This window comes from Malus domestica, chromosome 01, assembly GCF_042453785.1.
Source record: "Malus domestica chromosome 01, GDT2T_hap1".
Lineage (NCBI taxonomy): Eukaryota > Viridiplantae > Streptophyta > Magnoliopsida > Rosales > Rosaceae > Malus > Malus domestica.
Genome location: NC_091661.1, coordinates 10,887,486 through 10,910,586, shown reverse-complemented (window position 1 = coordinate 10,910,586; position 23,101 = coordinate 10,887,486). Strand labels below are relative to the sequence as shown.

General features: G+C 39.7%; 2 protein-coding genes across 2 annotated transcripts; both read left to right on the top strand.

Annotated features, from left to right (window-relative positions):
* Nucleotides 1-8,760: 8,760 nt before the first annotated feature.
* On the top strand, nt 8,761-10,480 carry LOC103419174 (probable xyloglucan galactosyltransferase GT17). Its single transcript, XM_029105634.2, has one exon. The coding sequence runs from the start codon at nt 9,007-9,009 to the stop codon at nt 10,438-10,440; it is 1,434 nt and encodes a 477-aa protein (XP_028961467.2). The 5' UTR covers nt 8,761-9,006; the 3' UTR covers nt 10,441-10,480.
* Nucleotides 10,481-22,326: 11,846 nt separating this feature from the next.
* LOC103408175 (probable BOI-related E3 ubiquitin-protein ligase 2) lies at nt 22,327-22,722 on the top strand. Its single transcript, XM_008347040.2, has one exon. The coding sequence runs from the start codon at nt 22,327-22,329 to the stop codon at nt 22,720-22,722; it is 396 nt and encodes a 131-aa protein (XP_008345262.2).
* The last annotated feature ends 379 nt before the right edge of the window (nt 22,723-23,101 follow it).

Sequence of the window (23,101 nt, the reverse complement as noted above, 5' to 3'; positions counted from 1 at the left end):
GAATAGGTTTAACACAAAGAAGATTCCAGTTGTTCATCCTTTGGATTTTAAGATAACAGTATCTTATCCACCTTTGGATTTTAAGGTCCGTGGGAATGTAGTACCTTGGCTCAAACAGTTCGAATCATCTTTTGCTCGTTCAAGCTTAGTTCATAAGTGAAAAGAGACGGGCTTGAACAAAGTATTAGGCTGGTTAGAAAATTTAGCCAAGCTTAAGTTTTATTATGTTCGGCTAGTAAAGCTCGTGAACCATTGCGCCTGATTTTTCTACTTCACTTAGGTTTTGTCTCTTTAGGTATTCCAAGCAAGGTTTTATTAGGGCATTTATCATTGGTTGGTGGACATCCAAGAGGGAGTGTTGCAAATACTATTAATTATGTGGTTGTCCACATGGAGCCAATGTGTAATATGTAATTTATGGAGCCAATGTGTAATATGTAATTTGTTAGTACTCAGTCTATGTAAGTCCTTAGCCTATAAATAGGCACCTTCATTTGCGGACCTACTGTTTGGACCTAAAATAACAGTTTGGGCTAAGATGGGTTGACCCGAGTTGAAAATGCCACAATCCTTGCCCCAGTAAATATCCTTCGCCAATGGGCTTTTAGCCCAAAATGGGGTTAGTTCGGCCGAGTCCTCATGGAAATAGGATTGTGAGAGGATTAAGTACAGGTGTAGCTCGGTCGAGTCCTATGCAAACTAAAATTGCCAAGAAACAGAATAAACCTTGGATAAATATGAACCATCCCAGCGATCAGAGTGCCTACGTGATCAGATAAAAATGAATAGGTTGCATAATTGGATCAAATGCAAATCCTAGTTAGAGTCAAAGAGGGCGAGACTGGATGAATTTTTTGCTAAGAAGGAAATTAAAGAGATAAGTGGAATATTCAAGTAAATGCTGATGTAAACACAGTCCCATACTGACTCTGCCTTGACAGGCTTGTTTATTATGGAAGCCTCGCCTATAAGTAGAGAAGGCCCTGCAATGTTGAAAGTCCCTTCAACTCAACATACAAACACCTCATACTTTCTACGCGAAACATTCTCACAACCTTGAGAAACAAATACTAATTATCCTAAATCCCTCCCCTCCTGGCCAACACATTTAGTTTGTTGGAACATCACTGGGTTGGCAACTAGCAACATATTCAGTTTGTTAGAATATCACTGAAGTCATAGAACTAATTGCTCTAGAACCTTTAGGTCGTCGAAACAACACTACTTCTAGTTTAGTCGGTTATATATCCAAGTCTTTTCCATCGAAGAATCTTGGATTCTTTCGCCAAAAGAGGTCGTTTTATTAGCTTCCTAGCAAAATGAAGTGTTATATGATTGGTTACTCTCAGGTGTATTTTGTAGTTCGGCGTTCAGATGGTCGAACCATGTTCACCATAAAAAATATCATCTCCTTTAAGTACCTATTAGCCTGATACTGATTCGACGCACTTATATTCTCACGAATATAGCCGAGGCAGTCGAACTTGGTGTAGAAGATCCTAAACTTTGCAGTGAACTAGGCAACCTTTCTACAACCCAAGGTCGAGACGTGTTTCTTCCTTGGCCATAGTTGCTCAAGTGTAGAAGTCAGCAGAGCACTCGACACTACCACCACATCTATTCTACTCGCCCCATAAAACTTGGTTGCGAATTGGCACAGCCAAATTCACAAGAAGATCCTAGTTAACTCATAATTACTTACCCTACCCGCCATGTAGGTTTTATAATTTTTAGGGTTGACTCGACATTTTAACACACTCGGTGGGACCATTGCTAAGATAACTACAGAGTTCCATAGTCTTAATTAATGAGATTCATGTCATCGACATAGATTGCAAATCTAGCAGGTTTAGAATACTTACGCAAGGGCATTGTTTATTCTTGCATTTCTAACTGATCAAATAATCACTTACGAGTATATAACATCCACCTCGTTTGCTTCAATTTGTAAAGTGAATGCCACAAATGGGTTTAAAGGGTGTTTCGTGGTCTAGAACTATTTGAACCAATCTGTGTAATTCTTCGAAAATTACATGTAAATCTCCGTATTCCTATACCCATGGAGAAAGGCTAACAACATTCATACTGTTGCAATCAACCATAGGGCGTATGAGAGAAAACTTGCACCATAAGGCATGTATTACATCGCACTATTTCATTCATATCATTACACTTTCTTTCCCACTTGTAACACAACAATGTTGCCTTGGGAAGCGTAGGAACAATAGGTCCAAACACTCTTTGATAAGGAATCTAATTCAATCTAGATTTGAATTTCAACAATCAATTCTACGTTGTCATTAATTGATATTGTCGTTTTTCATTTACGTCAGTAGCTACAATATAAGTGAAACATCATCGATGCTTTAATCTGATGGGACCCTTTCATAAAATAATAATAATAATACATCTGTTATGAATTATGAATTTAGATATTGCATGACCATTAGGGATGAATTTGTCTGCTTTAATAAATAACATTTAAGCTCTCATCATGTTTTCGAGTGTGTCATTTCATTTTCTTTGTTTTCTTGGCCATAAATGAGGAACCTTGTATTGATTATCCTTATTTATGGAAAGTACTCCATAACATTTGAATAGCTTAAAGATCATTTATTTTAACTGCTCTGATTTCTTTGTTTGGATGAGTTAGGGAAGTTGGTTATATTTTATTGACACTTACTTTTCCATTTGGAGCATGGAATTTGATTCAAAAGCATGAGTTAGGGAAGTTGGTAAATTGTTTATGTTCTTTGAAATTTTCCATAATTATGAGTGTGCACTGCACATTGGTTAATTTTTTTTTAAATTTAAACCAAGAAGTTTGCAAGCTTGTAGCAATTGACCACGTTGGGATTACATTAGCGGACATCAGATGGGTCAAGATGTTGAGTAAAGTCTCCATCATCCCGGATGGTGCTGATAGAAAGCTCCGGGCGCCAGGGCCAGAAAGTCCAGGCTGGATTGTAAGAAGTGGGCGACCCGTTTTTGTATTCCTATGAGAAGCTCTAATATCAATATTTTTTCTAATAAACCTTCAAACATGTGTTTTCTTTTATATTAGCTTATTTTGTATCATAATTTTCCGCAATCATCTCTGGATGCTGATAGACTAATATCAAACTGTTAAATTTGTTTATACCATACTTAGAGCCTTCGTATTTAGATCTCGTATAAATACTCGGGGGACTCAAATGTAATTATGTAATAAAGGAAGGGGCAAATATGTAATAAGTGAGGAGCCCTTACTCTATAAAAGGACTCCTCACTCTCCTCATTGGGGAGGCCAATTCTTAGGCCACACCCTCACCCTCTCAGAGCTCTCATCCTCATAGAGAAGCTCCCTCTCTCCTTCACAATCTCCTCAGAGAAATACAATAATCAGTGTGGACGTAGCCCAAACATTGGGGTGAACCACGATACATCTTGTGTTATTTACTTTCTTGCAGATTCACGGTCGGATTTACGTTGTTCCAAGACCCCTCCGGTTTTGTGCATCAACATTTGGTGCCGTCTGTGGGAAACGACACAAAAAATCATGTCGGTTCTGTTTCATTTTTTCACCTCCGCCGTGAATCTGCAAAATTTGCAAAAAACACTAAACCTAGAATCCGTCCCTCTCCGAAATCCAAAGTTTCAACACAGCTGGATCCAGCCGCAATGAGAAAACCCAAATCGAAGTGCTCCTGCAAGCAAAAGGACCTTTTAGAGCTCTAGGAAATCGAGCTTCTAAATTCATGGATCGAATCCCAGAAACCCGATTGTGGCTCCAACCCCATGTCTCTCCCCGCCTTGCCCTCCGACGCCCCAGTCGGCTGTCTCGGTGACACCTTCTATTCTCCATACGCCGGCACCACCAGATTTGAGCAGCTGCCCGTCTCTAAGAAGACAAAGGACGCCCTGCGCCAGTGCAAGTACGTTGAAATGACAGATTCACTTTTCAGTTGGTCGGGCTCTGAGTTTTCTCTCTCTCTCCAAACCGACGTAATGTTCCGATTGCCGGTTTGCTTCTTAGACGTACGATGGACGTGCATGAGTTGGGGTTTCTGGGGTTTTTTTCGATCGTTTCTGATCGTTGATCAGTCTCTGTTTAATGGGTTATTCGTATCTGTTTGTTCTGACCTCTGGGTTTCTTGTTTAAACACTGTTAATTCTGAGGATCCTATCATGGATAACAATAAAGATGTTGGCAGCGACTTTGACTCTTATGTCATTGCGGGCTGGCAGCGCTTGTGGAGGCGATTGAGGATGGGTCGGTGAAGGGAAATGAGTTTGTGGTGTTGGCACTGTTGCAGCTGTGCACTGAGAGTGTGAGGAATAGAGGTTTACTTGTGAGAGAATCTGGAATGATCAAAAGCAGAAAGCAGAAAAACAAAAGCAATCAAGTGAGCTACGGCACAAAAGCAAAAGAGAGAGGCGCAGGGGAAAACCAAGCAGAAGATAAGCTGTCTTACAACAATTCCATTATTATTCCACTTTGGCGTTGTCTGCCATCTGCCAAAAGAGAAAAGAGAAAGAAATGGAATGGGAAAAGCAAAAGCAAAGCAGAAAAACAAAAGCAAGGAATAAACACCCACACTGCAAAAGCAAGGAATAAACACCCCACCAGAATGATGTGATTTACTTTTCTAATCTTTGAATGATGTAATTTACTTTTCTTACTTTGTGGAGACATCTATATAAACCCCATCAGAGGGTAATAAAAAAAAAAAAGAAAAAGGCAAGCCCAAAATAATGGGCTAGAATGTTGTGTGGAGGGTGAAGGCCCATATGCCTAAAAGAGCCAGGCCCTCTATTATCACCAACCAGGTGATTACCACCAACCAGGTGATCAAAAGTACGCCCAGTACTCCAAAATTATTCGGCACCTTGCCGTTATTATCACCAACCAGGTGATCAAAAGTACGCTCAGTACTCCAAAATTATTCGGCACCCTACCGCTATTATCACCAACCAGGTGATCAAAATTATGCCCAGTACTCCAAAATTATTCGGCAGCCTGCCGCTATTATCACCAACTAGGTGATCAAAAGTACGTCCAGTACTCCAAAAATATACTTAAGCATCACTCATGTCAATCATACATAAACATTCATGAGCATCACTCATGTCAATCATACATAAACATTCATGACCATCATTCATGTCAACATTCATGAGCATCACTTATGTCAACATCCATGAGCATCACTTATGTCAATCAACATAAACATTCATGAGCATCACTCATGTCAATCAGCTTCGAAAGCTTCATTTACAAAGCTCTAGCTTCAAAAGCTTAATTTACCAAAGCTCCAGCTTCGAAAGATTCATTTACAGAGCTCTAGCTTCAAAAGCTTCATTTACAAAAGCTCCAGCTTCGAAAGCTTCATTTTCAGAGCTCTAGCTTCAAAGCTTCACTTGCAAAGCTTCACCTACAAAGCTTTAGTGCAGGGTATACAAATACCGCATCTGAACAGCTGCCATTTCGGCCCATACATGGATTCAATTTGAAGTCTCCAGCCAACAAACTCTATTGACTAAAGACTTGGGGGACTACTTTATGTACCATATATTGGGCCTCATGAAAAATACTTGGGGGACTTAGCCCATTATTTATGTACTGAGGAGCGAGCCCTTATTCTATAAAAGGGACTCCCTCACTTTCATTAGAAAACACCCATCGCTTATGTATTGAGGAGCGAGTCCTTATTTTATAAAAGGGACTCCCTCCTCTTCATTAGAAAGCATCGCCGCCAGCTGAGCAACCGCCTTGACGCGAGCATCACTCCTAGCCCATCATTTATGTATTGAGGAGCGAGCCCTTATTCTATAAAAGGGACTCCCTCACTTTCATTAGAAAGCACCCATCACTTATGTACTGAGGAGCGAGCCCTTATTTTATAAAAGGGACTCCATCCTCTTCATTAGAGAGCATCGTCGCCAGCTGAGCAACCGCCTCGCCGCGAGCATCAACTCTAGCCCATCATTTATGTATTGAGGAGCGAGCCCTTATTCTATAAAAGAGACTCCCTCACCATCATTAGAAAGCATTAACTCTAGCCCATCATTTATGTATTGAGGAACGAGCTCTTATTCTATAAAAGGGACTCCCTCACCTTCAACGTCACAAGCTGAGCCAACGAAGGCAACATAAGCCACAAGCAGAGCAGCCTCGCAACATATGCTACTTCTAGTTGAGCATCATTTCAGATTGAGCACCGCTTCATATCGAGTATCAGTCCTAGACGACATCTAGTTACTTCGGCCCACACATGGACTGAATTTCAAGTCTTCAGCCAAAAGACTCTTTTGACTGAAGACTTGGGGGACAACTGTTTATACCATACTTAGGGCCTTCGTATTTAGATCTCGTATAAATACTCGGGGGACTTAAATGTAATTATGTAATAAGGGAAGGGGCAAATTTGTAATAAGTAAGGAGCCCTTATTCTATAAAAGGACTCCTCACTCTCCTCATTGGGGGAGACTAATTCTTAGGCCACACCCTCACCCTCTCAGAGCTCTCATCCTCATAGAGAAGCTCCCTCTCTCCCTCACAATCTCCTCAGAGAAATACAATAATTAGTGTGGACGTAGCCCAAACATTGGGGTGAACCACAATGTATCTTGTGTTATTTACTTTTTTGCAGATTCACGGTCGGATTTACGTTGTTCCAAGACCCCTCCGGTTTTGTGCATCAACAAAATCTATAATTTCTTAAGTACTTTGGATTTTATTTCTATTTTCGATTGTGAAACAAATAAAGATTTCAGTCATTTGACAACAAAAAAATTTGTGGGTGTCTTCGCACAAAACTTGACCATTTGAAATTTCAATCATTTACTTAGTTTCACGTTTGCTATTTAATTGATTTTTCATTTCTCTGGGTAGGGAATAGTCTAGTTGATACGAAGGAGGAGGGGAAGACATCTGCAATTAGTTGAATACGAATCTACCTGTATATAACCAATACTATCATTTTAAACGATCTTAAAATCCGTAGTATCGCCCATACTTTTTTGCTAGTATAAGCTACTGAACTACACTTTTAGACCTAAATTTCAGAACCCCAAATAAATTTTTGCTGAATTGTTTGACACTTTGAAGGTTTCCACTCCTCTTCTGATGCCATCATTGACTATATGGATGCTTTTTCCAAGTTCAGAAAATTCATAATCAATATAGGGTGCCAAAATTGGCGGTGTACGTAAACAATTAAAAATGTGCGTCCGGCCTCAGTGGACCATGTTGAACAACAATAGAACCGGAAAAGGATTCTCGCCATATCCTTTTTGTAAAGTGACACACCCCGATCGGAGTCTAGACGTGTTGGTCGTCAAGTAAGGGTGACGTAACCAAGTGCGAACAGAAGTGATACTTATAAACAGAAGGGTGAGTGGGCAAAAACAAAGCTTTAGAAAAACACATTTATCTTTATGAACATAATAACCCCTCTCCGTAAAGCCCGTATAATTTCCAGGAAATAGTAATATGCACGTATATAAAAACAATGTTCAAGAGCAGTGAAAACAGAATTATGCCATGTCATAACGTTCAGCACTAAAATATGTAAGCCAGGTGAAACGTCGATATAAATTAGCATGCCAGCTGGAGTCACCTAACGTGACCTGTACAACTAGATCTATAGCTCATCAACATATGTTTGCACACGAGTTGGAGTCACGTAATGTGACATGTACAACAGGCTGGGTGTAAATAAGTACACTTAAGTGCTACGATCACATGAAACCTATGCGATAGATCGCGGGTCACCCACGAGTCGGAACCACCTATTATGGTCTGTATGACAGGCTAACACCAAAACTTGGATCTAAGGTGAGCGTGCGGTGCGGGAGGTGAACAATCACGTGAAAGCTGTGCCCTGGCCTCGAGCAGGAGCACTAACACCGGGGTGCAGCATAATAAGCTCTAAATGCATAAATGCATAGCAATATGCAATGCAACAAGACCCATCACATGCTAACTCATCTGAAGCTTACCTGAGCCTCCGCAGCATCAATTAGTATAATTCACAATTCATACTAATGCAACAATATAGTAAAAAGCGGTATAGACATGGCATACAAGACATAAATTCATTTAAAAATATTTTTGGAAATCATAAAGCATTTATATATATATATATATATATATAGAGAGAGAGAGAGAGAGAGAGAGAGAGAGAGAGAGAGAGAGAGAAAACAAATGCTTGCTCACTGATAAGAAGCAGGATCGTAGCCCCCTAGCCTTGCTTGTCCACGCTCATCCTCGGGGTACGTCTCACCTATATGCGAAATAACCAATTTAACATTAATTCGATAGCACATAAACAAAATCTAGGATTAATTCCTCATACGTTGCTCAAATGGGACGTTTGAATATGCCAACGTGATCTACTCGACAACACGAACACCCTCATATTTTTAGAAATTTTTTTGGATGTCGGATGCGCCCTCACGTGATGGCCAGCACGTCTCAACTCCGGTCGGGGTGTGTCATAAAGAAAAATTTCATTGTGATCGGAATACAGGTGGTACATTACGTGTTTTTATATATATATAGTGAAAAAGTATATTTTTTTTAAGTTTCCCACCATTTGTATAATGACACGTGGTGTACCATTCCGTGTTCTGGTCACATTGAAAACTTTTTCCTTTCCTTGAGGATTCGGGGGATCCCTTTATCATGATCGTACATCGTGCAGTCAGTTTTCGTTAAGTACTATTTATATTTAATTTTAAATTTTAAATTTTAAACAATTTCTGACGATGTATGATGAATTATTATGATCATGGGATTCTTCGGATCCCTAGAAAAAAGATCGGATCCTTTTCCAATAGAACCAAAATACATTGATGTCATGAAGCATCAATCCAAGTAATTTCAGAATATTAAAACAGAAAATAGCAGGTTTTTGCTGTATTTTATATTAAAATATTGAAGCAATTGGATCAACCATTTCCCAGCTGAACCTGCATCAGATCAAACAAGTTGAAATTTCTCTTTGTTTCTTGCGTTTCTTCATGTTTTCTCAATATCAAAGACCTCCCTCTCTAATCAAGAGCGGTGGTTTCCTCTTTCTCTTTCTCTTTCTCTTTCTCTTTTTCTTTCTATCAGCTGTTTGGCTCATCTTTTGTTATCCATTCTCTCACACTGAAAATCTTATCCCACAACTACAACATGAATTACCACAACAACATCAGCACGAGCACCCTCTTCCTAACAAAACCCACCACCGCCACGACGGCGACATTAGAACAAGCAATTCACAATTGACTACAGCTGCCACTTGCGACAAAAACATTTCAGTGTACGTATACAATTTGCCGGCAGAGTTCAACTTCGGCCTCCTTGATCACTGCCACAACCTAAACGTGCACACGGACATGTGTCCCCATGTGGCAAACTCCGGACTCGGCCAGCCACTTTTCAACAACAGCGGCGGCTGGTTCGCCACCAACCAGTTCACAGCTGAGATGATTTTCCACGCACGCGTCGAAAACCATCCCTGTCGCACGTGGGATCCCGCACGTGCTACCCTCTTCTACGTACCTTACTACGGCGGCCTTCACGTTTCGAACAAGTTCCGCGAACGGAACCTGACGGCTCGAGATGAGCTGGACGTCAGTCTCGTTGACTTTATTCAATCCCAGCCTTGGTGGCAAAAGCATAATGGTAAGGACCATTTTATGGCCCTAGGGAGGATCGTACGGGATTTTACCCGGAACAGCGGCGACCGCGACTATGGAGCCGGCCGTCTTCTAAATTTTCCGGCTGTAAAAACCATGTCGTTCTTGATCATAGAAAGACATCCGAGCAATGGGACAAACCAGTACGGTATACCCTACCCTTCTTATTTTCACCCGTCCACGTGGCGGGAAATGATAAGGTGGCAGAACAAGGTGAGGAGATTCAAGCGACCCTACTTGTTTTCCTTCATTGGCGCGCCCCGAAGGAAGGCGGCAATTAGGAACCAATTTATAAGGCAATGCGGTGAGTCGGCTCGCTGCAATCTCTTGAACTGCGGGACGCCGGACGGGCGTAGCAAGTGCAGGCAGCCAAGTGAGGTGCTGAGGGTGATGACGGAGTCCAGGTTCTGCTTGCAAGCACCGGGTGACTCGTTCACACGGCGGTCGACGTTTGACTCGGTGCTTGCGGGTTGCATACCTGTTTTCTTCTCGCCCCACTCGGCGTACACGCAGTATGCGTGGTTTTTACCGGAGGATAGAAGCTCCTACTCGGTTTACATAGATGAGAAGAGCAAAGCAGCTAGAAGAATAGAGAAGGAGCTCATGAAAGTTTCGAGCAAGAAGGTGATGATGATGCGTGAAAAGCTTATAGATTTAATCCCAAGTCTCACGTATGCTCACCCCAATGGGACTAATTTTGGGTTTGGGGATGCAGTTGATGTTGCACTTGTATCATTGGCCAAGCATGTCAATATAATCATTATCTGATTGTTGAGTTATTACTGGTAGTGGTAAAGGAGTTATTTCATCTGCGATGTAACTAAGAAATTTATGGGGACAATTTTATTTGGGGAAGGATTAAGGATTAATACCCCTCACTTGTATAACAAGCTTTAAAACTAATTTTGACCTCTTTATTGAAGTTGTTTACAAGTTTGGACAATGCTAGGCATTTTTTCTATTTGTCTTTTTTACTTATCTTTTCTACTCACCAAGTGAATCGTACAACTGTGTATTTTTCTTTAATGTAATGAGATTATTTATATTAAGCAAGGTCGACACACCCCGATCCGGAATGTCCACTAGGACTCCGAATCGAGCTGTGCTGGCTGACACCTGGAAGGTGACGAAGCCATAAAGTGTGATAATGTATAAAACGTGAATAAATTAAAACGTAAAAGTCCCTAACTACACGAGTGCGCGGTGAGTGGATATGGACACATTTCACGAGTGATATAGAGAATAGGTATAGTGTAGTAAGGTGAGATAATGATCATACCATCACAAGAAAACATCTGTACCAAAAAGTGCCACGAATCCTCGTCGATATAGAACTTTGCTACTAGAACCTGGAAGGGTACAAAAATAGAAAATGTGAGTGAGTGAAACAAAACTTTTCAAACCAATTCCTACTACCAAAGGCAGTAGCCCCTCACCATAATACCTGTATAATTTCCCGGAAATAACAGGCGTGACTATAAATTAATACCATAACCAAAATAATAGTCTCATAATTATATAGTGTCAAATATCTCAATAAGAATAAGTACTCAGGTGAAATAAATCAGTATGAAATGGCATATTAGCCTGATCCACCTATAGTGGCCTGTATGGCTGAATTAATAGCTCATTAACATGCTAGCCGGAGTCACCTCACGTGACCTGTACGACTTATCCATATCTCATCAATCAAGGCTAGCTCATAATTCGGAGTCAACTCTAGGGACCTGTACGACTTATCCATATCTCATCACATATGCTAGCTCATCACATATCTCATCATATATGCTAGCTCATCATATATTTCATCATATATGCTAGCTCATCACATATTTCATCATATATGCTAGCTCATCACATATTTCATCATATATGCTAGCTCATCACATATCTCATCATATATGCTAGCTTATCACATATCTCATTATATATGCTAGCTCATCACATATGTCATCATATATGATAGCTCCTCACATATCTCATCATATATGCTAGCTCGTCACATATTTCATCATATATGCTAGCTCATCACATATCTCATCATCATATATGCTAGCTCGTCACATATCTCATCATATATGCTAGCTCGTCACATATTTCATCATATATGCTAGCTCATCACATATCTCATCATCATATATGCTAGCTCGTCACATATTTCATCATATATGCTAGCTCATCACATATTTCATCATATATGCTAGCTCATAAGTCAGAGTCACCTCTAGTGACTTGTACGACTTATCCATAGCTCAATAAGTATACCTGCACACGAGTCGGAACCACCTAAAATGGTCTGTACGACAGGACTGGGTGTAAATAAATACGCTCAAGTGCTACGATCATGTGAAGACTGTGCGAATAATCGCAGGTCACCTACGAGTCGGAACCACCTATAGTGGTCTGTACGACAAGACTGTGCACCTATCTTTTATCCAAGGTGAGCGTAAGGTGTGGGAGGTGAACATCACATGAAGGACTGTGCCCTGGCCACGGGTCGAAGCACTAACACCGGGGTGCAGGTTTATGAGCTCTAACTGTATCTATTGTCACATATACGATTCATGGGCAACCTGTACGACATTGTCGGAGTTGCCTATCATTGCAACCTACACGACAAGGTTGGAGTTGCCTAAACATACATGTAGTCATACCATAACCCCATCATTTCAACTAATACCATAAACTCACCTGAACTTACCTGGGTGTCCTACGTTCACATTTGCACTTCAAAGCGTTCATAATAATTGTGTGCAGGTAATATACATATAGATAAACCACGATGAAATCTGATGTTCAACCACGTTATAGCATGTCCAATGATATACATACATACATACATACATATATATATATATTATGTGGCATAAAATTGCATGAACTATAACGCCCTACTCCCGAATGATTTATTTTCGGGAATAATTATCGTTGACAAGCCCAACTAGGCATTAGTTTAATTAATTATCATTACTTATGCTTCCTTACTTCAAATTCTTGATTCTTTACACATTGATTTATGACCAATATTTAACCATCAAATCACAAGGTTAAATCTCATATTTTCCACCAATGTCTCTCACACTGTTCAATTCCCTAAACAAGGCTATTGTCTCAATTATTGTATGGCTGCATCTAACGTCTCATTAGACTGCCTACGTACCCTAAATAGGGATCAAGCCATCCGTAGTTCATACTAGTACTTCAAAGCATTCACAGTAGTTATATGAAATAATCAATTTATAAACATTTGTGGAGATGTCAATCTTATATACGTATATATATGATAGAAGAGAAAAGACCTACTCACCTTAGGTCCACGCTACTCCTTCGCTCGAACATTGGGACATCATGAACTATCGTCGCCTGCGGCCAATTATCAAATGATATCAAATGACATCTCAATGTTCTTACCAATAGAGCATATAATTTACATAAAACATATCCTCAAGGACCTTCAAGAATAATTTGAGACCCATTGACTATCGACGATTGGGTCCACAATCCTGCAAAACTCGATCCGGAAGATCCACATCACGGATTTCCAATTCGTAAATTCTCATGATACATAATATGCTTCTAGAACAACATACTTAAGTTTCATTATGATCTAACGGTTGGATATCCGCCAATTTCCAAAACTGATTAGCGGTTAATGTTTTATTTTATGAACTTACAAATCCAATTTGGGAAGATCTGTATGTCGGATTTCCAATCCATAAGTTCCTACATTCTTCAAATATTACGTAATACAATGTAACAAAGTTTGGTGATGATCTAACAGTCGGATCGTTGATTCACCTGAATACCTAATAACGTATCGTAGAGAATTTAGGTTCTAACAATCAACCTATGTCATTCAAATATCAAAACTGAATTCAAGACATTTAACATAGCCTAAAAATAGCATTGCCGGAGAATTCAACTATTTCTAAAAATTCTCAAAAATTACGGAAATGAAGATCTCGAAGAGTAGAGCAAACTTTATACCTGCGGCCAAGGCCAATTTGGCTTGGAAAGTCTCTAATTTCACGAAAACCCATAGGAACCCTAGTTTTTGGGTATTTTCAATTCGACTCCATGGATGCTCCGACGCCTCTACCATCACTTGGGCTTTGTTCCTGAGGTTGATGGGAGCCTATTGGTAGTGACCATTGGCTCAGTTAGCTTCACAATTTGTGGATTGCCGCCAAACACCCACACGCACCACCGATGCCTTTCTCCTTAATCTAAGGTCAAATTGTATGAATTTAGGGGTAGAAATGGTAGAGAAAAGGCTAAGGAGGTGTTTCTAGGTGATGGTTTGGCTTAATTCACCGAAATTTGACCGGGAAACCATCTGTTTCTATGGTTCCCGTCAGCCGGGTCACACAGGTCAAGGAAGACCCGTTTTGGGTTCCCTTATTTTCTTCTACCCTCCTTTCCCTCCTAGTTATTCTCTCCCATTCGTCACTCTCCCTCTCTTCTCATTTCTGATTAGGCAGTACCCATCTCTTTCGTTGCCATCAGGCAGCCATCCCCCTTCCTTCTTCTTCTTTTATTTTCTCCCACAACCCTTTACATAAAAAAATAATATAATAATAAGAAATGAATAAGATAATAAATAACAATCCTTACCAACGTACTTTTGGAATATGGTAAGGTAATAGTTCATACGCGTCATGAACTAACGATCAACGAAAATCAATACCCTCGCCTCTAGGGTATTCTTGTAAATTTCACATTTTAAGATTTATAAAATAATAAAATTTGAGACGGGTTGTCACAATCAACCCACCTTAAAGAATTTTGTCCCCGAAATTTAAAATCATTGTTATACCACACTCGAAAATAGGAGTATAAGATATACATACGTAAAGCAGAAATCAATTTAGAACGTTTGTGCTAAAGGGAAAATAACATTCCGTCGCGGTCAAAATGTAACTATTCCTCTTTCATGTTTCCAGGCTTATACTTTCTTCCTTCCAATATATATAGTGGTATGACACTCGTATAATTAAAATAATGTAGTAAGAAGATAGTTGCACGAACAAATCAAAGTCCAAAATGAAAATGGACCTCGCCAAACATTCGTCGTGTCACGAATTCCGCTAATGAGTCCGAACCATAGCTAACTAGTAAATATTGCCGAAAATGAGCGGTCTTGCCTACTTGCTTAGTGAATCTAACATTCGACCATTGTCATTTAAACCTACAGCCCGTAACATCGATAACTTATCGTCATCTCAACAACTAGTGAGAAGTTCCTGAGGATACCAAAATATCATTTTGTTCATCCTGAACAGTTTGTCCCTATTCGAAATGATATGGGAAATAGACTAGTGACTCAAAATCAATCCAATTACCTTTAATACCAGGAGGTGAATTTGAGAGCACAAACATAACTGACGCAGACTAAAATATCAAGGAGTTGAAAATTTTCAAAAATGAATTACGCCGGAAGACTGAACAATTCTGTTATTGCCTCATACCAAGAAGTAGAAAGGTCGAATTTCAGAATGAACTAACAAGGTTTCTTGATGATCGAAAAGTAACACCACAATTTATTAAAACTACCAGGGACCAAAAGTAATTTCCCCAAAATGTTCTTCCATTGATTGCTACCACTTTAGAACCATCGTTGCGTAAGACCGTTCTAGAGTATTGACAATAATAGACTTTGCAGGAATTCTAATAGGTGATATTCGAACAGATACTACCAAAAATCAAAACTAGTTGAAATTTCCAATCTCAAAAGGATCAATACTAACGGCGGAAGAATAATGATAGAAGTATTTGGTAAGAAGTGTAACACGTGACACGATGAAATATAAATACACCAAGATGATAATCTTGTTGGGTTTCTGATTGGTTGAACTTGTATAAAGATCTAGAAGCAGCTTTCTCATAAGGGCATCATCCTCCAAAAGTAATCAGAGAAGAAACTGTGGTTATCCAGTTTGTTTGGTTTTTATTTCCTCAACATCCTTCTACTCCAATCGAAGGTGAGGTGTCTAAACTGAAAATTCTCTTCAATCACCTCAAGTGGAGTCTCAATTTTTAATTTCTGTTTTATTTCCACATTTGATCATGTCACAAAAGAAAACTTTTAGATCACGTCCCACAGATAAGTTAACAACATTCCACTTTTATCTTAGTTGTTTTCACAAGTGTCTTGTTGTTGGAATTTCAACGCCCATTTTAAGAAAAATAAATCATCGCCAATACTTTAAGCCTCGAGATTGGAAGAATACTGCTTTCTACTTAAGTACAACTACCACTAATTAAAACACCACATGAGCGTAACATTGGTTCAGCATTAGGATTATTGATTTTCACATTTTCTATACATACAAAATACCTCGAACTGATAGGGTATAATGATACTTCCCAACTCCATTCATATAACAAAATGATTATAATCATTTGAATTATTTCTTGGTGGTCAACGGTAACTCCATATCGATACTTGTATTTTCCAATTAAAATGAACTAGGACCAGCTGGAAGTGTTCAAAAGTAAGTATGTCATTTTCGTACAACCGGAAGATACACTATAGTGCACTCATAGCTACTGATTAAATTCTTCTACTGCCACTAACAAAAACTTATTCCTTTCCAAAAATAAGTGTATTTAAGAAGTTCTAAGGTTGATAAAGATTTTAGACATGTTCTCCACAGAGAAATGTCAGTCGATTTTCCAAGCAAAGATGATAATTGTTAACCTTAAATCAAGGATAAAATAGTTCATTCTAAATGGTTCTATACATTGATGAGACTACTATGGATTTAACAAGCTTCACGAGAAAATTCTGAGTTTCAAAATTTGTTACATAGACCACCACCTTGAAATAGCATTTGTGCGAAAAGATGCAAGAAAACTAATGTAGTACGAAGAAAAGAAATGGTGGCATTCTCCCGGATATTGCCAATGAATCAAAACTATTTTTGATTTCTACTCTCAAAAGGTTTAATAATGACAGTTAACAATAGTGATTAGATTGACCCATAAATCCCTGCCGATACACCAATAATAATATATTAACCCCATGTTAGGGTCGTCAACTATTCTCAATCCCACACCTTTCCTTAGCAGATAGTTCTTTGCTTATACTCTAGAGACACTCGCCAAAATGATCTTCTAAAGATCATCATGTCGTCAAATTTGCCCAAAACTTATGAACAACTAACATATTTTCCGTATTCGACGAGGTGGCAAGATTCAAACATTAGACTCGAGAACCAAGAATGCTCACATCACGTGTGTGATGAAAACAATACTGCCCAACTTATGCTCTGATACCAAACTGACACACCCCGACCCGGGATGTCCACTAGGACTTCGAATCGAGTTGTGCTCGCAGACACCTGGAAGGTGACGAAGACATAAAATGTGATAATGTATAAAATGTGAATAAATTAAAACCTAAAAGTCCCTAAGTACACGAGTGCGCAGTGAGTGGATCTGGACCCATTTCATGCATGATACAGAGCATAGGTATAGTGTAGTAAAGTGAGACAATGATCTTACCATCACAAGAAAACATCTGTATCGAAAAGTCCCACGAATCTTCGTCGATACGGAACTCTGCTGCTAGAACCTGGAGGGGTAAACATAATAGAAAATATGAGTGAGTGAAACAAAACTTTTCAAACCAATTCCAACTACCAAAGGCAGTAGCCCTCACCGTAATACTTGTATAATTTTCCGGAAATAACAAGCATGACAATAAATCAATACCATAACCAAAATAATAGTCTCACAATTATACAGTGTCAAATATCTCAATAAGAACAACTACTCAGGTGAAATAAATCAATATGAAATGGCATATTAGCCGGATCCACCTATAGTGGCCTGTACGGTTGAATTAACAGCTCATCAACATGCTAGCCGAAGTCACCTCACGTGAACTGTATGACTGATCCATATCTCATCAATCAAGGCTAGCTCATAAGTCGAAGTCACCTATAGTGACATGTACGATTTATCCATATCTCATCACATATGCTTGCTCATCACATATCTCATCATATATGCTAGCTCATCATATATTTCATCCTATATGCTAGCTCGTCACATATCACATCATATATGCTAGCTCATCACACATCTCATCATATATGCTAGCTTGTCACATATCTAATCATATATGCTAGCTCGTCACATATCACATCATATATGCTAGCTCCTCACATATCTCATCATATATACTAGCTCGTCACACATCTCATCATATATGCTAGCTCGTCACACATCTCATCATATATGCTAGCTCATCACATATCACATCATATATGCTAGCTCCTCACATATCTCATCATATATGCTAGCTCATCACATATCTCATCATATATGCTAGCTCATCACATATCTCATCATATATGCTAGCTCATCACATATCTCATCATATATGCTAGCTCCTCACATATCTCAGCATATATGCTAGCTCCTCACATATCTCATCATATATTCTAGCTCCTCACATATCTCATCATATATGCTAGCTCATCACATATCTCATCATATATGCTAGCTCATCACATATCTCATCATATATGCAAGCTCATCACATATTTCATCATATATGCTAGCTCATCACATATGTCATCATACATGCTAGCTCCTCACATATGCTAGCTCATTACATATTTCATCATATATCCTAACTCATCACATATGTCATCATATATGCTAGCTCCTCACATATCTCATCATATATGCTAGCTCATCACATGTCTCATCACATATGCTAGCTCATCACATATCTCATCGTATATGGTAGCTCATCACATATGTCATCATATATGATAGCTCCTCGCATATCTCATCATATATGATAGCTCCTCGCATATCTCATCATATATGCTAGCTCATCATATATCTCATCATATATGCTAGCTCATCACAAATTTCATCATATATGCTAGCTCATAAGTCAGAGTCACCTCTAGTGACATGTACGACTTATCCATAGCTCAATAAGTATACCTACACACAAGTCGGAACCACCTAAAATGGTCTGTACGACAGGACTGGGTGTAAATAAATACACTTAAGTGCTACGATCATGTGAAGACTGTGCGAATAATCGCGGGTCACCTACGAGTCGGAACCACCTATAGTGGTCTGTACGACGGGACTGTGCACCTACCTTGTATCCAAGGTGAGCGTAAGGTGTGAGAGGTGAACATTACGTGAAAGACTGTGCCCTAGCCACGGGTTGGAGCACTAACACCGGGGTGCAGGTTTATGAGCTCTAACTGTATCTATTGTCACATATACGATTCATGGGAAACCTGTATGACAGTGTCAGAATTGCCTATCATTGCAACCTACACGACAAGGTTGGAGTTGCATAAACATACATGTAGTCATACCATAACCCCATCATTTCAACTAATACCATAAACTCACTTGAACTTACTTGGGTGTCCTACGTTCACCTTTGCATTTCAAAGTGTTTATAATAATTGTGTGCAGGTAATATACATATAGATAAACCACGATGAAATCTGATGCTCAACAACGTTATTGCATTTCCAATTATATATATATATATATATATATAATGTGGCATAAAAATGCATGAACTATAACGCCTTACTTCCAAATTATTTATTTTTGGGAATAATTATCGGTGACAAGCCCAACTAGACACTAGTTTAATTAATTATCATTACTTACACTTCCTTACTTCAAATTCTTGATTCTTTACACATTGATTTATGACCAATATTTAACCACCAAATCATAAGGTTAAATCTCATATTTTCCACCAATGTCTTTCACACTGTTTAATGCCTTAAACAAGGCTATTGTCTCAACTATTGTATGGTTGCATCTAACGACTTGTAGGACTGCCTATGTACCCTAAACAGGGATCAAGTCATCCGTAGTTCATACTAGTACTTCAAAGCATTCACACTAGTTATATGAAATAATCAATTTATAAACGTTTATGGAGATGTCAATCTTATCTACGTATATATATGATAGAAGAGAAAAGACCTACTCACCTTAGGTTCGCACTACGACTCCCTCGCACGAACATCGAGACATCACGAACTATCGTCGCCTGCGGCCAATTATCAAATCACGTCTCAAAGTTCTTACCGATAGAGCACATAATTTACATAAAACATATCCTCATGGACATTTAAGAATAATTTGAGACCCATTGACTAAGAGTCAACCGTCAATCGAAATTTGGCCGGGAAGCCATCTGTTTCTATGGTTGTCGTCGGCCGAGTCACAAGGGTCAAGAAAGACCCGTTTTGGGTTCCCTCATTTTCTTCTTCCCTCCTTTCCTTCCTGGTTCTTCTCTCTCATTCGTCACTCTCCCTCTCTCCTCAGTTCTTATTGGGCAGTGCCCATCTCCTTCCTCTCCCTCTCTTTCGTTGCCATTCGACAGCCATCCCCCTTCCTCCATCTTCTTCTTCTATTTTCTCCCACATCCCTTTACATAAAAAAAATATAATAATAAGAAATGAATAAGATAATAAATAACAATCCTTACCAACGTACTTTTGGAATACGGTAAGGTAATAGTTCATAAGCATCATGAACTAACGATCAACGAAAATCAATACCCTCGCCTCTAGTGTATTCTCGTAAATTTCACATTTTAAGATTTATAAAATAATAAATTTTGGGACGGGTTGTCACAAAGGTTCTAAAAGACGCTAGGCACTAGTCGGGCGGCGTACTAGACGGATTTAAGTAAATCTATTGTATTTCGTGTAAATATGTGTTTGTTTATACTTAAAATATGTATAATTTCATCATAAACTAGAAAATAGAATGACATATATATTATGAAGTATTGGAACATAATGAAAACATGGGGAGCAAACATATAATATGTGTTTATTTAAATGTTCAATAAGTCTCTTACAATTTATTGGAAATAATAAAATGCAAAAGGAAAGTTATCTATTTTCTATCTAAGTGAGTTACAACCTAGGTAGGTGTCTAGTGGGTCTAGGCGGGCGCCTTAGCATGTCTAGGCACCATTTCTTAATTTCTAAACACCTAGCCATTAATCTGGGCGGTGGCTAGCCACCTAGCGCCTAGGCGGCGCTAGGTGGGGATTTTTAGAACAGTGATATTAAGAAAAGAAGAAGTTGTGGTAAGTGAAACACTAGTTCAGCCATAATAATTTAGTATCTATGGATGTAAATTTCCGCCATATCTTGCCTTGATGAAAATGCACCTGCAAAATAGTAACATTTTCGATTAAGACCAAAGGCCTCGCGCCCATGATGTATGGAAGGGGCTTTAGCCGAAGAATCTTTGATGCCAAAGTTAGAATTTTGAAGAGACTGTATTTAGGAGTTTATGGGTAGCAAATAGCTTAGCATTTTATTAGGATAAGATGGGTAATTATAGGAGAGTGGCCGACCCTTTGCGTGGAGACTGGCCGGCCATATTTGGTGATAATAGGTGAATAATTGTAAGATATTATGTGAAATAATATCTTGCAATTAACATGGCAATTATTCTTAATTTAATTAGGAAGTTTTGGGAGTTACCTTTTGAATAACATCAATAACGGATTGATGAGGAGTGATGAGAAGAATATGAAATAAATTCCACATTGATCACCTTGGACACTTCTTTGATTGAGTCGTTATTGTCCATTGCATGCGCCTCAAGGGTAGTCTTGTCTTTTTAACCCGAAAGTCCATGTGTCGCCTTCATGATTTTTTGGATTATTTTTGGCTCTACAAATGCCCTTTCACATGTTGGGCTGGTCGTAGGAAATGGCAGTAAGCGTAGAGATCTCCAACTGCTTAGGGAAACATAAGATCGTTTCCTAAATTCATTCAGACTCCCACTTTGACTTGTGTTTGTACCATACTTAGGGCCTCCGTATTTAGACCTCGTATAAATACTAGGGGGACTCAAGTGTAATTATGTAATAAATGGAGGGGCAAATATGTAATAAGTGAAGAGCCCTTATTCTATAAAAAGGCCTCCTCACCCTCACAAACCTCAAGCCTGACTCTCACCCTCAGAGGCTCTCACCCTCTCATCCTCTCACAAACAGAGAAATACAATATCAGTGTGGACGTAGCCTAAACATTGGGGTGAACCACGATACATCTTGTGTTCTTTACTTTCTTGCAGATTCACGGTCGGATTTACGTTGTTTCAAGACCCCTTCGGTTTTGTACATCAACATTTGGCGCCGTCTATGGGAATCGACACAAAAAACTATGTCGGTTCTCTTTCATTTTTTCACCTCCGCCGTGAATCTGCAAAATCACAAAAACCCAAGAAACCAGTCCCATCTCTCTCTCCTCTCTTAGTCAGTCGCACACAGAAACCAATTTGCAAACCCAAAGAAAACGTTTCCTCTATTTCCTCTGCTTTCTCCTACTTCCTTTTTCACCATTAAAATCATGGTTGTTGAAGCCCGGCATCTCAATATCTTCCCTTATATTTGTGGGAAACCACCATTTATGCCGACCTTGAATTCGAGGCATTCTCTTCCGCCCTCGAATTCCTTCCAGAATGTCCCCCATGAGGACAACTTTATTCTTGTCTTCTTCGTACCCGGCTTCGCCGTTAACCAACTACAAAAACTGCGACCCTTTCTCTTTTCTCGGCAAGGACATCTCTCTGCACGTGTAGCAGCAGCAGTTCGACGTCGACCGTCTCATTTCCCAACACATGGAGAAGGTAAGATTGGATGTCAAGGAGAAGAAGAAGCGGCAGGCACGGCGAATAATGGAGGCGATTGAGGTCGGGATGGCAAAGCGGCTGAGGGCTAAAGAGGAAGAGATTGAAAAAATGGGGAAGCTGAATTGGGCGCTGGTTAAGTCGTTGTGCGTAGAGAACCAAATATGGCACAACCTAGCTCAGACCAACGAAGCCACTGTCAATGCCCTCTGCACCAACCTCGAGCAGGTCCTGGCTCACCAGGCCAAGGACGACGACAACCGGCAGAACAACGCCAATGCCGCTGCACTCATGGACAATGCCCAATTATGCTGTGGAAGCAGCGATGGGGACGAGGGTCGAAACGATGAAGTCGGGGAGTTAGACAGGTGGCGCACTGTCTACTAGTGTTAACACTGCGAATGGGCATGGCGGGGATAGGTTAAGACCTTCTCGAAAGGGTGCTGTCGAGACTACCAACATATGCCTTCTTCCGCCTTACTTCGATGTGCAAAAGATGGAAATCAAGTGCATCTTCTCCCAGTTTTAAGCTTGCCTCCATCACCACCAATGAAGATCTTGACAACATGGTCGAAGAATATGATCGCACCGCCTCCACCTCCCCCCACAAACCCTCCCGCCTCCGACTGTTCCTCTTCTTCATGAAACCCGAAACCACCGCGTCGATGGGTGTTCTGCTCAACGACGCAAAGGCGTCGAAAGTCTTAGTTCGTCGACGCGCTGAACGGGTCGGGTCTTCCAAGAAACCTATCAGATTCTGCCACTA